This window comes from Enhydra lutris, unplaced genomic scaffold (assembly GCF_002288905.1).
Source record: "Enhydra lutris kenyoni isolate GAN:26980312 unplaced genomic scaffold, ASM228890v2 scaffoldscaffold22, whole genome shotgun sequence".
Taxonomy (NCBI): domain Eukaryota; kingdom Metazoa; phylum Chordata; class Mammalia; order Carnivora; family Mustelidae; genus Enhydra; species Enhydra lutris.
The window spans coordinates 34,566,015-34,581,972 of record NW_019154106.1 but is presented as its reverse complement, the minus strand read 5'-3'; the positions used below and the strand labels follow the sequence as shown (position 1 = coordinate 34,581,972).

At 36.2% G+C, this 15,958-nt stretch overlaps 1 protein-coding gene across 2 annotated transcripts in view; it reads left to right on the top strand.

The window, feature by feature from the left end:
* The window catches only part of LOC111149717 (anoctamin 3), a 445,297-nt gene that overhangs the window by 131,018 nt on the left and 298,321 nt on the right, over positions 1 to 15,958 (top strand). The window contains exon 3 of one of the 2 annotated variants that reach the window (XM_022506952.1): positions 12,558 to 12,560. The exons of the other annotated variant lie outside the window; for it this stretch is intronic. Within the exon in view, the coding sequence (XP_022362660.1) occupies positions 12,558 to 12,560 (3 nt within the window). The remainder of the gene's footprint in view (positions 1 to 12,557; positions 12,561 to 15,958) is intronic. 2 annotated transcript variants of the gene reach the window in all.

The window sequence follows — 15,958 nt, the reverse complement described above, 5'->3', positions numbered from 1 at the left end:
AAAAAAAAAATATATATATATATATGTATATGTATATTTATATGTAAATGTATATGTAAAGGCAGTGGAATGACCTTTCTTTAATAGGTCATGTGCTCATTCATTCATCCATCACAACATTGTGGTGGATCTCCTTTGCAATAGATACTGGTGAGAAAGTACATGAAGAAAATGAAAAAGAACATTAAGTTCAGAATTAGAAGAACCAGATCAGACTGGGGCATATAATAGCAGTGTGACCTTGGCAAGTAGTCATATTTTTTTTTAAAGATTTTATTTATTTATTTGACAGACAGAGATTACAAGTAGGCAGAAAGGCAGGCAGAGAGAGAGGAGAAAGCAGGCTCCCCTTGGAGCAGAGAGCCCGATGTGGGGCTCGATCCCAGGACCCTGAGATCATGACCTGAGCTGAAGGCAGAGGCTTTAACCCACTGAGCCACCCAGGCACCCCAATAGTCATATTTTTAATAAAGAAAATGAAGGTGGTAATACACATTTCACAAACTTAGATTTTTGTGTGAGTACTGAAAGAATTATTGAGTAGTAAAATCATTTGTAAAATGTGATAGAAATATAAGCTTTCTCATTATTGTTATAAAAAAAGGTATGTTTTTACTTAAAATAAAATACCATGTTATTTTATAATATAATAAAAAGGAAGTATATAATAAAGAGATTTAGAGAAAGAGAACATGACTGCAAGGGATCTCTTCTTTTTTTTTTTTTTAAGATTTTGTTTATTTGACAGAGAGATCACAAGTAGGCAGAGAGGCAGGCAGAGAGAGAGGGGGGAAGCAGGCACCCTACTGAGCAGAGAGCCCAATGAGGGGCTCGATCCCTGGACCCTGAGATCATGACCTGAGCTGAAGGCAGAGGCTTAACCCACTGAGCCACCCAGGCGGCCCCAAGGGATCTCTTCTGAACATAAATAATTCAACAGGAGAAGGATATATAAATGTTAATAATAAAAAGCAACATCTGCCTGTCCATAAAGAGATAGAAAAACAATTTGTGGATCCTCAGTCAAAAGTTTAATTTCAACACAGCAAATTCTGAAAGGGCTAATCAACAGAGGAGTATTTGAGTGATGCCTTGAAATGGAAGTAGCTCTCTAGCAGGTCATTTGTCCCCGCTTAGAAGATGGCTTCGGAGATGGTTATTGCACCAACAGAGCATGGCAGTCAACCACATGACCCTTAGAGTCACTATTACTTTTTTTGTTTTTCAAGTCTTGGTTATGCAGTTCCCTAACTGCAGGATTTTGAGTATATTCCTTAATTCCCCTGTTCCTCAATTTCCTCATTTATAAATTTGAGATAATAGTACTGACCTCAAGAGGCTACTATGAGGATTAAGATAAGTGCTTGGCATATTAAGCTCCCATTCAATGTTAGTTGTTGTTATTCTACTTATTATCTATTATTCTACTTATTGTTCTTATTATTCTACTATATTGTTATTCTACTTATTATCTATTATTCTATTCTACTTACTATCTACTATTATTGTAAGTGAGGCAGCATACAAAATTCCTGTTGCCAAAAATGGTTGCCAAAAATGGATTTTCAGGAATACCATCTAGCAAAATGAGGTGACCCCTTATTATGATATGTGAGAATGGTAAGTTGGCGATCTTTCCCTCTTTCTTTTTGTTTTTTTTCTACTTCTCTATGTTAGTGTCTCCACCTTCCAATGGCCTTGCTGCAATCCCACCTCAAAGATTTGGGCTCTTCCTTGCTTTAGGATTCTAGGATTCAGGAATCAGGGAATACAAGAAAGAAGTTAGATAAGTGATAAACCGATTCAAGTCCCATTGGTAATAATTTAATGAGTTTTTTTCTCCATTTTTAACAAAAGGTGTTCAATGAATATAATAAGAAGCAAAAAAATAAACACTTGGTTTGGGTATTCTAATAACCTCCCAAACCAAAAATCATGCTTTATAAATACAGACCCATCATCATTGTCATCACCGTCAAGCTGTTTAACACTGTAAAGCTATTTATAAGTCATACCCCCTTATTACTGGTTTAAATCCCAATAATTTTACAAGTTAAATAAGTATTACTTTTCTATTTTATATGTAATCTTTGTATCCCTTTTATAAATTCTAGGCAGGTTTATAAGTAAGTTATTAAAAAAAAAAAAGAAAGAAAAGGAAAAAAAAAAAAAACAAAACAAAACAGCTGTGATGATCATTCCCGCCTGTGGTATAAGCAGTCCATCTAGTTATCAGTCTGTAAAAAAACTGTATTTTACATTATTTCTAATTACATTATAGTCAGTCCATAAAAATGGCTAGAGTCCACTCTTTTTTAGTCCTTATTCTTTTCCCTCCCAAAACCTGAGTTTTTCTAGCTCTTTGTGTTTCTTTTTTGCTCCCAGAACCACTCTGAAAGAGTTGGTTGCAAGTTGCTGGAACAAGGTTCACCTGAAGCTCAGAATGTCTAAAAATCATTTAGGGTCTCAGTAGGACAAGTGGATGAGTTAGGCAGGCAGTCCACAATATCCCAAAGGGAATGGTAAATTGAACTAAACTTCAACTTCAGGAAAAATGTGATGAGATAGAGAGTTAGAGAGGAGACACTGACTTTTCAGTCCCACTTGACCTTTGACAAGTGATAACCAAGGTTCAGTCTTAATAGATGTCCTCAATTTTTCCAAGTTACAAATCCAAATATTTATATAAATCTCTCAATTCAGAATGTTGACAGTGCCTTCAAATCCTTAAAAAAAAAAAATACTAGGTAAGGCTAATAAAGGACCCCAAAGTCAGATTTGTCCCTTGTTGATAAACCCCAAATCTCTGCTTCATCAGCTTCAGAATTTTGAGAGGGGACAAGATAAGCAAAACTTAACCCTGTGTTAATATTGACTGTCCTTCATCAAGTGACTGATGAGTTACACCAATATTCTGTCTCTCTATTCTGTTTTACTATGGACTTATCATCTCCACTAGGGGCAGGGTGAGAACAGAAAGGGTGAATAAAGAATAAAGCTATCTCCTGCTACTAACAAATGAGGGACCTATGGTTCAAGCATTTATTCTAGATGAGGTTACTGTAGGTTCTGGTTTGCCAGAGACAGTCCTTATTTTTAACTGTTACCCCATCCAATGTAATTATTAATAATGACTCCTTTCATACACATAAGTATGCCAGTTGGGGTGGCATTAGTACTGGTTACAAGTGTCGTAGCTATAGACAGACCAAAATCACATGAATGCAGGGACACAAGTCAATCATTGCTAAGTGCTATCTGAGATAAAAACCATTATAGTGTCCAGATTCAAAGCCAGATTAGCTGACCCTAAACTCGGAACTCTTTCCACAATCCAGGCTGTTTTCAAGTTTTATGTTAAATGTCAGAGACCATAGATACCAGAACTAAATCTAAAAGAAACAAAATACACTCAGACACATTATTTAGGAAGTAACAGAGCACAGATTGTATCTGAGATCTTCTGAGGTCAAGGCTGGATACTTTTCTAACCATCTCCCTGTTTGGAAACCAAATACCAAGCATTATGCTAAACATAACAGTCATTACACTAAAGGTACAATTTGGTGATGCATCTGTTAATAGAAATAGAAACCTGAGAATAGGATTAATCATTAGGGACATGACTAACTGGCACAAAAGAATCAGAATAATTCATGATCCTATATAATTAAGTGCTAAATTATTTAGCAAGGATGAACAAGTTCAGAAGAGACTTCATGTGGGTTGGTATATTCAAGGAAGAGGTGGCACATGAACTCGGCCTGGGAGAACTTCATGAACAGCAGATAACAGCAGATGGAGAGTGTTCCCCAAAGAGGAAACAAAGAGAAGTATTTTGGGCTGTTTTTGTGAAGCAGATCAAGGAATATATTCTGACCCAGAGTTTGTCTCCTAGGAAGTCCAGAGAAATCTGGTGGATTAAATTAGGTTGGGCCAGATTATGAGAATGTCCTTAATGTTTAATTTTGTTTTACCCATACATATACATAACTTTATGCATTCATGTGGATATTCATGTATAAATGCATACATGTGGATATTCACATGCTTTTGAATGTATAGTTGTTTTTCTTTTTCCCTTTTTAGGCTTCCTTCTCTCCCTCTCTTCTTCCATCCAGTTGTATTAACCTACCTACCCATGTTAACAGCCCAGTACATAGATTTCTGTATATTTTCTTCCTGCCCAATTAATCAGATAGATGCCTTAGTAGGATAAACCATAATTTACTATATTGCTGGGTATAAGCTTTGTTCTAGTATTTTGCTACCAAGACCAATGATGCAACAAGCATGTGGATCATTATTTACAGGCCATTATTTATGGCTGCTTTGTTTGAATGGAATAGACTTCTAAAGAGATGGATTATTGGTTAAAATAAGCTGTAATGCTTCACGATTCCAAAGCAATGTATGAAAGAATGCTTTTCCCAACATCCTCTATAAAAATAGATATCATGGCTCCTTTCCATTTTTGCTAATGTGAAGAGCCTAAAAATATACCTTGTTATTTTAACTTATCGTTCCCTGACTACCAGAGAAAATTTTTTTTCATTTTATTTATGATTTTTTTTTAGATTATAATCTTACAATGTGGTCTGTAAATACTCTGCTTTATTTTTTTTCCCGTTTTGCTTTACTCTTCCTTCTTTTTGTTCTTTTTATCAATCAGGGTTCAATGAACAAAGCAGAATGAGATACACTGTAAGTGTTATGGAATTGGGATTTATTATAGGAATGGGAACTTACCCAGTTGTGGGAGTTTTGGGAGAATAGTCCAAAAAGGAATGTTGGGGAATCAGAGAAAAGCCACTAACCAGCTTTCCTGAAGCACTTGGGTGTGGCAAAGAAATCAGAGTTTGTCAGGGAGTCTCGAATGGGACCATCATGGAGCATTGGTGGAGCCCCCTGTGGAAAGACTATGGCCTCTGCACCTGCTGGTGGCATGGCATTTCCATAGAGGAAAAAAAAAAAGCTGGACCTGGTACTGGGAAAAAAAGGGGTAGCTAGACTCTGTTTATACCTGTGTCATTCTCTCATTGCTTGAAAGCACAGTGACCTTCAGAGTGCACTGGCTACTGCTTTCCTGTAGGTTTACTATCCTTGTACAAATGTCTTTTTGATTAGCTTTAACCTGGAACTATATTGGGAAAGCAATTCTGGAGAACATGGCTGTAGTTTAGTGAAGTTGACACAAAAGGAACATAACAAAGCACATGATTGATTTTTGTGAATGTCTGCAAAGTACAAAGATAATGTATGATGATCTTATAAACTTCTGTTGAGTGAAGTTCATTGATTGCAGTAAGTCCACCTAGATCTTTATTTGTTATTTGGTCCATTATACTGTTTAAATTTTTTGAGAAGTATATATTGTCTTCCATTACAATTGTAGTTTTGTTGATTTGATTGTTTGTTTTGCTTTTGTATTAAAGGCTGTACAGTTTGGTGCATAAAGTATATGACTTACATCTTATTTATAAATTATACCTTTATCTTTAGGCAATGTACCTCTTTAACATTTTAGTCCTTCTAATGTGAAATTCCATCATGACTGATATCAATATGGCTAGACTTGCTTGCTTTCTTTTTTCATTTACCTAGAATCACTATGACCACCCTTTATTACTTTGCATTAAATATTTATTTCTCATGGAGTACATATCTTGATTTTAATCCAGTTTAAGTCACTGTCTTTTGTGGGGAAAAAGCAGTGCTCATATATGGGATATTGGCCAATAACTTGATTTTTTTCATTCCATTTTGCTTTGAACCTATAATTTATGTTGATTGTTGAATCCACATTTTCCTTTTCTTTATTTTTCCTGGTTTGATCAAGGTGTAATATATTTCATTCGTTTTCTCCTTGGACAATTCATCATTCTTTCCCTATTCATTAAATATAACTTTTTCCCCCTTGTTCTCATAATTAAATGAGTTAAACCAAATTATTTTTTCTATTAACATGCATGCTTCTCCTTTGCCTTTTGTTGATCCCTTCCTCAATAAAAGAAGATCTTAATACTATTTTCATCTTCCACTTTTCTTTTCTAATTCTCCCCTCCTTAGACTTCCGTAACATTCTTACTTCCCCCACTCCCAGCTACCTGGATTTATTGAAATTAATAATTAGGATTTTTTGGTGTTTTCTTTTCAGTAGCTTTTTATAGTTCTTATATTAAGTATCTCTGGAGAGTGTATTATTGTCCATTTGAATTTAATTAAGTAAATCAAGATCTGATACTATTATATTTTACTCATCTTTTATCTTGAGGTCTTTTTTCTAAGTTAATTTTTTTTTTAAGTAGAACCCGTAAGTGTTTAATCAGATTATGTAAGTTATATATTCCTCAAATTATTGCAAATCTTCAAATTTCTTCCAAGACTTGAGAATAATTATATCTTGTGTAGAGGTATGTGATTCTGGGATGAAGTGATTTATATCATCATCCTGAAGAAGCTATTCTAGCTTCCAGCATTGTATATTAAAGAGTGTGATCAGTCTCTTTTTGGTTTTCCTTAGTCAATATTTTACTGATTCCTAGGTGACAAAACCTAACTTGAAGATTGGAAAATATAGTCACTAGAGTTAATGTCCAAACTTTCCTGCAAGGGACTGTAAGAAAATTAATGTTTTTATTGTATAAAATATGATGCTATAGTTTTTTTTTAATGTTTAACCACAGTTTTATAATAAAACACCACAAACATGGAATACTTAGAGCTTCAAACATTTAGAGATTATATAACCATTTGCTGTCTATTCTTAAAGAAATTACAAAGATGCACTCTTCTTCTAGTATAAAGCTTGCAAAGACAAAAATATATATCCTGGCTGAATTTGGCAAATAGATTCCAGTATATATTTCTTAAATGTACTGAAAATATATGTAGCTTTTTCGTATTAATTATAGGAATTATAGAAATTATAGGAAAGGAGGAAGAAGAACTTTATTTGATATAAAGTATGATTTACTGTATATTCTTCAAGGTAACATTATGTGATCATCTACTCAGTGATGCTAACATAAATTACTTACATTTACTTTAATGAATATAAAGGCTATAAGTGGCACATTGATTATTGATTTGTTTTCAAGTTGCCAGTATTTGTTTTTTAAGTAAATTCAGTGGTGTCACATTAAATAATTACTTCAATAATCTTTCCATCCTATAGCTTTTATTTTGGCAAACAGTCTGTTCATCATATTAGTGTTTAATTTCTGACCCCACTCAAGCTCATATTGCCACAGAGTTTATATTTGCAGATTTTCTGTACCATTTCCACTATTTTCCTTCAGAGAGGAAAGAGGACTAATCCTGGCCAAATCAGCCAAAAGGATTGTATTTCTGAAGTCAGAGCAGAAATTCTCTTCCAATTGACAAGAATCCTAGAATATGAGGGGTAGAAGAGAAGTTAGGAAGCATCTAATCCATCAGCCTTCTTACAGATAGGACACCTTGAACCAAGAAGGCAAGGTGATTTGCACACTGCTGGAGAGCATGCTACTTTATACACCAGTCTATAAGCTCTAGACTCCCAAAGTAGTGCCATCTCTTTCACATTTCTCTGCCAGGTTAAAAAGAGGAACTCCATGGCCAAGTGCTGATTTTCCTTTTCAATTTTATATCTGTGCTACTATTGGATTAAAATGGCATAACAACATTTTCTACCCAGATTATTTTTAAATACCTTTTTATCATTTTTTATTTCTTTACACTTATTCTTCTAATGTAAGTAATATGTATTTGGTGGTTAAAGTGACTGTTTGACTTACCGTCCAAAACAGGATACATTTTAAAGTCTGAGATATTAATAATTACACTGAAACAAAAAGCAACCCAGAATATAATGTCACTCTAGTAATAAATGGAAAATAAGGTTAAAATATCAGTAAGCAAAATGAAAGAAAAAATTACTTCACTCGTATTTTCTTTATGTAGAATTTGATATGTTTTAATTTTATTACCATAGATCTATCTATGCATATATTTTTTTTTGCAAAAATGGATCGCATACTGAAATATTCTTTTGTAATTTGTTATTAATAAGCAACATATCAGGAAATAAATTTTCATGCACAGTCTTTTTAAAGGATTTCCTTTTTTTTTAAAGATTTTATTTATTTATTTGTCAGCGAGAGAGAGAGAGAGAGTACGAGCAGGGTGAGCAGCAGACAGACAGAGAGTGGGAAGCAGGCTCCCTTCTGAGCAAGGAACCGATGTGAGACTCAATCCCAGGACCCTGGGATCATGACCTGAGCCAAAGGCAGACACTTAACCGACAGATCCACCCAGGTATCTCTAAAGGATTTCCTAATATTACATTTTTAATGTCTTTGGAAGAATGTCAAGCCAGTAGACACATTCTTTACTCCCTCTGGACTGGTTATATTCAAACAGAGAGCACAGTGTATTCACAACCAGTCAGTCCAGCTTCCCAGGGACCACACACTTATTTTCTCTGAAAAGAAAATAGGTAACTGCAGAAGCTACTTTATTTCCACTCCAACTGGCAAATAACCCCAACAACTGACACAGCACAGACCTATACCAGTCGATAGAAGCATCAAACTATCAGAGTAGATGCTAGCCATAGACAACATTCACGCCTAGAACTCTAGGTGAGTGTTTATGGAAAAGTTGGCTCAAGAGCATGGAAGTTCACCAAATGTGGTAGAGTAGTCAATATGACCAGAGTATCAGTTTAAGAGCTTATGAAGATGAACAGATGTAGAAAATAAACCAACAATTATTACAGTCCTAGATTTTCAAAACAGCAGGACAAATCTTTATGAAATTATCTACCTAGAATAAGTAAAATCACAGAACAATATAAAACCACAGTCTTGCATGTAAATTTTGAAAGGTAATTAATACACTGGACTTATCTTTGAATGTCTTATTATTAGACTTTTTTGACAAACAGAAGAAATGTTTGTGCTAACTTTCAAAGGAGTGTATATCTAATGCATAATACAAACATGATAAAAAATGCCATGAAATGATGTCATATTCCATAGGAATTACAGGAGATTAAATTCACATCTAATTGGCTTCGTAGTGGGTGGATGTGGAAAGAGGAAGTCTTCATTTTAGAATTGGCATTGCTCTGGGGCCTTAAAGGATGAGTAGGGGTTGGGAAAACATGACTAGGACAGGAGTTTTAGAAGGAGCATCCCAAGTGCAGAAAACAGCAGCAGCAAAAGCAGAGAGGCTTATGAGGAAGAAAACCATTGTAGGACCAAAACTGAGTATAGAGAGTCTTAGAAACAAGATTAGAAAGTGCTGAGAGCAGATCATGGAGCTCCTTGAATGATAGAACCATAAACATGGACTCCATTCTATAGACAACTTGAAATAATGGTAAAGTTTTCAGGAGAGACGTAAAATATAAAATGTTTATTCTGTCATTACCTCCTTTATTCTACACATCTGCCTTCTCTTAATGCTGTCTTCTTAAACTGTTTTGTGTCCCTGTCTCTTCAGAATACTATGTAACAAGACCACCTCAGGCTAGATTCAGATTAGGTAGAAGCTGCTGATTTTCCTCCAGTGGTTTCTCTTACTCACTTATATCCATTAGGAACGTCGCTTCTGAATGCTTCTCTGAGCGTCTAGCCTGGCTCTCAGCAGGACTAACCTGTTATTACACTGTCACGTGTGCCCAGGAACCCAAGGCTTTGGGGAAGCAATTGTTAAATTGTATTCCACCCTTCCATTTATCACAGCACTTGGTTTTTTCAAGAGCTCATTTATACCTTTAATAAACCATGGATAGTGACCAGAACCAAGAAAGTAGTTAATAGATTAAATATAAATATATATAAAATATATAAGTGGTTTAATATCATTTCTCTTGGTTTTGCATAAGGAAGACAACTGCTCAGGTCACTAAAGCAGCATTTTTCTTGAAGTCATTTTAGAATTTTAAATTAATTGCTTTCTTTATTTATTCACTAGTAAGTATTCATTGAGCATGTATGACTGGAACTATACTGGTCTCTGAAGAAACGGAAATACTCTATCTGTTCTCAAGGAGATCAGAGTCTCCCTATAAGAATGTCTCTGGGAGAGCTCTCTCTCTCCCCTTCTCCCTTCCTTACTCTTTGCAAATAAACCCATTACCGGTGTGACTTGGCTATTTCATTTTGCCCATTAATACTTTAAATAACTGGATCCTAGAAAGGGAATGACTGCAAAGTGAGTATCTTTATTTCAGTTTCCATTGAGGCAAAGAGAAGCAGAATCGGCAATCCCAGTTTCAATTAAGTCATTTATTCAAGATGCAAAGAGGTAACAACAGAACTCTCTCAGTTCCTGTGATAGAGCACAAAATGGGGAACCTCACAATTGGCTGAGCTGAATGGTCATATTTCGGAGTTCAAAGGAATAGAAAACTGCTTGATGTAAAAGCAGAGTTTCTTACCTCTCTGGGAGGTAAAAGTTAGCATGGGGCCTGATAGATTAATTACCTAAGAAGGACAGGAGACAGGTGGTGAGCTGTGGGAGAGCAAATGCAGCAGAGACCTGAGCAAGGAAACAGAACAAAGAAAACGAGGGTCCAAGACTGAAAAAGAAAAATTAGATTTATAGAATGATAGATACTGAAGGAGTTTAAAAATATATGTATGTAATCAATATAAATTCAGTGTAGAACATGTCAAAAAAAATATGGAGGTCTAAAAAAAATCAGCCTTAATCCTTACTTGCAAAATTAGTTATTTTGGACATTTTGGTATGTTTCTTTCAAGTCTTTTTTTTTTTTTAATATATTGCAAAACATAGTTAAGATCATTATGTATGATAATCATGTTCCCTCACTGAACATTATATAAAATATTTTCTCATCTTTAAAATTTGAAGAAAGAAATTTGAAACCAAAAATAGTAAAAAAAAAAAAAATCAGTTTAGCCTTCTCTGATGAGGCTATTAAATATTTATTCCTAAACTTTCTACAATGAAAATGTTAGATTCAAAATATTTCTTATCCGATCATAGGAAGATTTATTTTTTGGGAAGGTCTTTGTTCAAACCCCTCCATCTCCACTTTCAGAATACATACACATACACATACAGCTTTTCCTTCTCTTTGCATTGCCTTTCCTGTAAAGCAGATGGTGCTTAAAATTGCCTAGGCCCCTCACAAAAGCTGTTCCTCTAGCAACCTTCCTTAAAAGACGATTTTAAAACAAGCAAAGATATTCTTTGAATTCCCTGCTAGCCAATATGTCAGTCCAGCCTAAAATATTACTAATTAAAAGTAATCAACTTTATGAGAATATAGTTTAATCATAGTTGCATTACAGAGGCTAGGGTGCCATGGTGTTAGATATACAAAATCGCTTTTTAAAAATAATTTCTAATGAGGTTCAAACTCTTAACTCATTCCTAACCCCATGCCTGTACATCCTTACCTCCTGCTGAGTTGTGGTTGGAGAAAATAAGACATCAACACAAAGAAGAGGTTCTAGGAAATTGAAGATGTCTTTATGCCTGGAAGTGTAGAGTAAAACCATGAGCCTTTAATTCTTTCAACTGTTCCTCCTGATCATAAATTGAATTAAAGCTCATATTTCAAAAATATTTCTGAATCTAATACTGATTTAAAAGGGTTTGTAAAAGAAGATCAGATCCTCAGGAGTTATAATTATAATAGTATATGATATTTATTGAGCTTTGCTTTGCTGCCATGAACTAGTCTTTAATTATATGATCTAATGTAATCATGAGATTGGGTGCTATTAGAATCCAATGAGTTGGACTGTATCAGAATGACCTATAAGTTGAGCTATATTAGAATTTTAACTGAAGATGAAAAAAACATAACCAAGACACACTCAGATATTCATTTATTGCTTCGGGTTTCAAAGCCCTCTTCTGTAAAATAGCTGTAAAATGAGGCTCTGTGGAGATCGTCTCTGAGGTTTTTTCTGGATCTTCAGTTGGAGATAAACTCACACTGAGTTAATTTTTCATAACCAAGTATTTCTTCAATGTTTGCATTCTGAGCTTTTACTGAATGTTCAATATCTTCCTTCTGGAAAAACCATTATCCTTCATTAAAGAAGGCTGCACATTCTATGCTATATGCCTTTCCCTGAGAGTGGAATCAAATTTCTCTCTTCTCAGTGCCTAGCCACAGAAAACTCAAGAAAAATCTAGTCAGAACCACCAGGCTGACTGACCAACCTCTGAAATATCATGAGAGATATTAATAAATTGTAGTTTAAATCTTTTAGTTTCAGAGCAATTATGCAGTCATATTTAACTGGAATGTTTTCATGTTCAAAGCTGCATTCCTTTACTGCCCTTGTGTTATACACTACAGGTGAAATCAAAGCATGATGGTAACTCAACGTGTTTGGGATTTTGAAAACCTTGACATCATTCCATCTTTCTCTTTTCCATCTCCCTTTAATTGAATTCTTCAACTGACTGAGTTAGTCTCACAAACCTTCAAAAATCAGGGAAGCATAGTTGCTTGCTGTGTCTGTGCCGTAATGCTACATCTTCCAGGAGGAGCTACGAGGTTTGAATCCGGCAGCAGGAAGAAGAAGGTAAGAGGAGGATAGAGGCCACTGAGGAAGGTGCCAAACTGGCTCCTGTCCCTATTTTGGGACCACTGTGGTTTGGTCCTCCCCAAGTTACTTCATCCCTTTGGGTGTCGGATATCTTCCTCTACCAACATAAAGTGTTGGTTTTTATGGTCTTGAGAATTCTTTGTTGTCCCAGGCCTCAGTTTCTTTTAGTATATTAAAATAATATTCTATCTACTTTATAAGGCTTTTGTGAGGATTACATTTAGGATGGTAGATAGTGTCTTCTCAACACCTGTTACTTAGTAGGTAAATAAATGGTCCAGTGTCACTATCGTATGATTCGAGGCCTCAATAGCTCAAATACAAGAGGATAACTCACATGTAATGTGCTAGACATTTAACATAACTTATCTAATAAAACCATTCTAGTGGCTAAGTGAAAGTTATCCATATTTCTATGCTCGAGTTTGAGAGGGAAAGACAGAAATGTCTCTCCATCTGCTGCTGCATTTCTCAGAGGCGAGATCAGCTTTGCCCTTCTGTAAGTGCCAGTATTTACAGACCAACTTTTAGGAAATCAAAACTGTGCCTCAATATAATAACCAGACTCAAAACTTGAAAAAGAGGTAATTACTTAGTGGCTCCAGAGATTTGCTCGGATTTATTTATAGTCGCTAAGAAAAAGTCCTCCCCTCCCTTGCCAGGCAAACCCAACGCAACACCCACCCACACTGCGGCACTGGACGCTCTGGGGATGCGAGGTTAATTCCTCGAGTAGCCGCTAAGGGGAGCTGGACGCTGGACCGCCCTCCGGCGTTGCCATAACAACGGTGGGCGCGCAGCCTTAGGAGCAAAGTGCCGGCTAAAGCAGGTGTTGGATTGCAGCGCGCTCGCGGAGGCTCAGGGATTGTGTGGCGCCCGGGAGCCTCTCAGAGAGTCTGGCTCCTATTCCTCCGCCTCCTCTCGGACAGCTTCCGAACCCAGCAGGGACGCGCAGAGTGAAAATGGTCCACCACTCAGGCTCGATTCAGTCCTTTAAACAGCAAAAAGGTCAGTTGGAATCTTGGTCCCCCCTCCCTAAGGGCGTCACGTCCCCCTCTGCATGCCCTTGCAGTTGTGTAGGAGCATCCTTTCCAGGCTAATGCGACGCAGAGGTGGAGAACTCTGTGAAGTTTAAAAAAAAAAGAATAAAAATGCTTCTTTACTCTGCATCCAAGATGAGTCTGATTTCTGAGCCTCCGCACGGTCCCAGGGAGAAGCGGAATTCGTCATTTCAGGGACTTGATTTAATGTACTATCTCTCCTAAGACTGTTTCATTGCATTGCAGTAAACCAGCTGAGTAAGGGTTGTTTTACCAGCCCAGTAGTGCTCTGAGGTTTGAGGACAGAAATATTGGACCATGTTTGCCTCAGTCTGTCATTCAAATCGCTAAGAAGCTTCACATGAATAAATCTCTTTATTTGAGATGCTTTTACACAGTCCTAGATAAATGAATTTTTGGACAGTTCCAGAAGTTGGCCTGTTGAAAGGGTTCTGAAACTTTCTTGGAAAACTTAATTTTGCCCACATCCTATGTTTGATTCTGGGTTTCAGGCTTTTGTTATTGTTGGTAGGTTCCTCTTCTGGGGGCTTTGTATTATCTCTCTTAGCTTCTCCTTCATGTTTCTCCCTGGATGCAGTGGTATGAGTACCTATGCTCATAATCAAATCAAGAAATATCCCTAGTTATCTTCACTCTTTGGTCCTTATTCCCTATTTTGTTGAAAAGTATTTTTCTAGAGCATGTTTATGTTTAGGCATATTTCCAATTTTTTTGCAGTTGGTCCAAAAACATGTATTAAATGACATAATTACCATTTTATTGAATTAATAATGGTGATGGCAATTATGCCAAGTTGACCACAGGTACCAAGATACGTGAATTCTAGAATGGTAACTTGGCTCATTCATAGTGAAGTGAATATTTACTTATGTTATTTTCTATACTCTTATCTGTCCATCTATCTATCTACAGTCAACAATTGTTTCTGTATAGATCATTGACTATTTTAAAGCAAAATCTGGATGGACATACCAGGGATAATCTAATAGGGATTCCTGCATTAGGCAGAATATGGGACCGATTGAGCTTCAAATTCCATAATTTTGTACTCTGTTACAGTCCAAATTCTCTAGGTTCTTTTAAAAAAATATGTTGAAATTGGGAGTGGGATGAAATACTGTCTGGTTAGACAAAAATTTCACATAGTGTGCCATTCCAAGTCAAATCTAAGTGTTCCAAAGATAATTAAATTGTTTCAAGAAGTCATGTTCTCTTTAATCATTACTTTAAACACATGTACACTTTAAGAACGAAGACAAAGATGGTAGGAACTTTACCTTAGCTTCATACAATTAATATTCTCTGATGCATGGCTATAGGTGACTCATTCTTGGAACCTGGAACCTTGAAATGGTCCCCACACAACTTATTATTATGTATGGATACATATTTTGCTTTTAGAAGCTAACAACTGCCAATTTAAGGACCACCTGTGATTGCTCAAAGTGAGTCATAAAAAATTGTACAAATCTTTGTTCTTCATACTGTCCAAAAACATTTGGTTTCCTTTATGATGCATTATGAGCATTATTTTCAAGTATTTTACTTTTTGGCACAAAAAAACAACTTTAGCAGAAGGATAAATGTGGAGAGGAGGAGGGATAGGAAAGGAAGCACCAATAAGGTGGTTCTGGTTAATTGCTTCTTAACCATGAATGGGCATTCCAAAAAGATGTAACAAACTGAGGATTAGCTACTTTAATCTTTCAAAGAAGAAGCAAAATAAGATTTTAGATGCTTTCTGATCCAGGAAGCATGAGACAGAAAGCTTTTAGGGGTGCTTTTCAGCATAACATTAACCTGAAAACTTAACATTAAAATGGAGAATATGCTGGAACTCTATAGGGTTCTAATTACCAAGCTTGCCTTTGTAACTAGCTTAAAAATCTTGAGCAAAGTGTTTAATTTCTTTGGACTCTACTTCTTTGAAAAGAGTCGACTCCGGACCCCTCCAGCCTTTTTGACTTCTCTTTCTCTGTTCCTTGGGGAAGGGCAGGTGGCAATGTGATAGAAAGATCATTTCTTCCTGGGCCCTTGCTTTCAGTTCACAGGAAATATTTTAGGCGTACCTGGGTGGCTCAGTAGCTTAAACATCTGCCTTTGGCTCTGGTCATGATCCCAAGAGTTCTGGGATGGAGCCCCGTTTCTTCTTCCTCAGTCTGGGCTCCCTCTTCAGCAGGGAGTCTGCTTCTCCCTCTGACCCTCCCCCCCATCTTCTCCACCTCACCACATTCTCTCAAATAAATAAATAAAATCTAAGAAAGGAAAGAAGGAAGGAGGGAAGGAGGGAAGAAGGGAAGGAAGGAAGGAAGA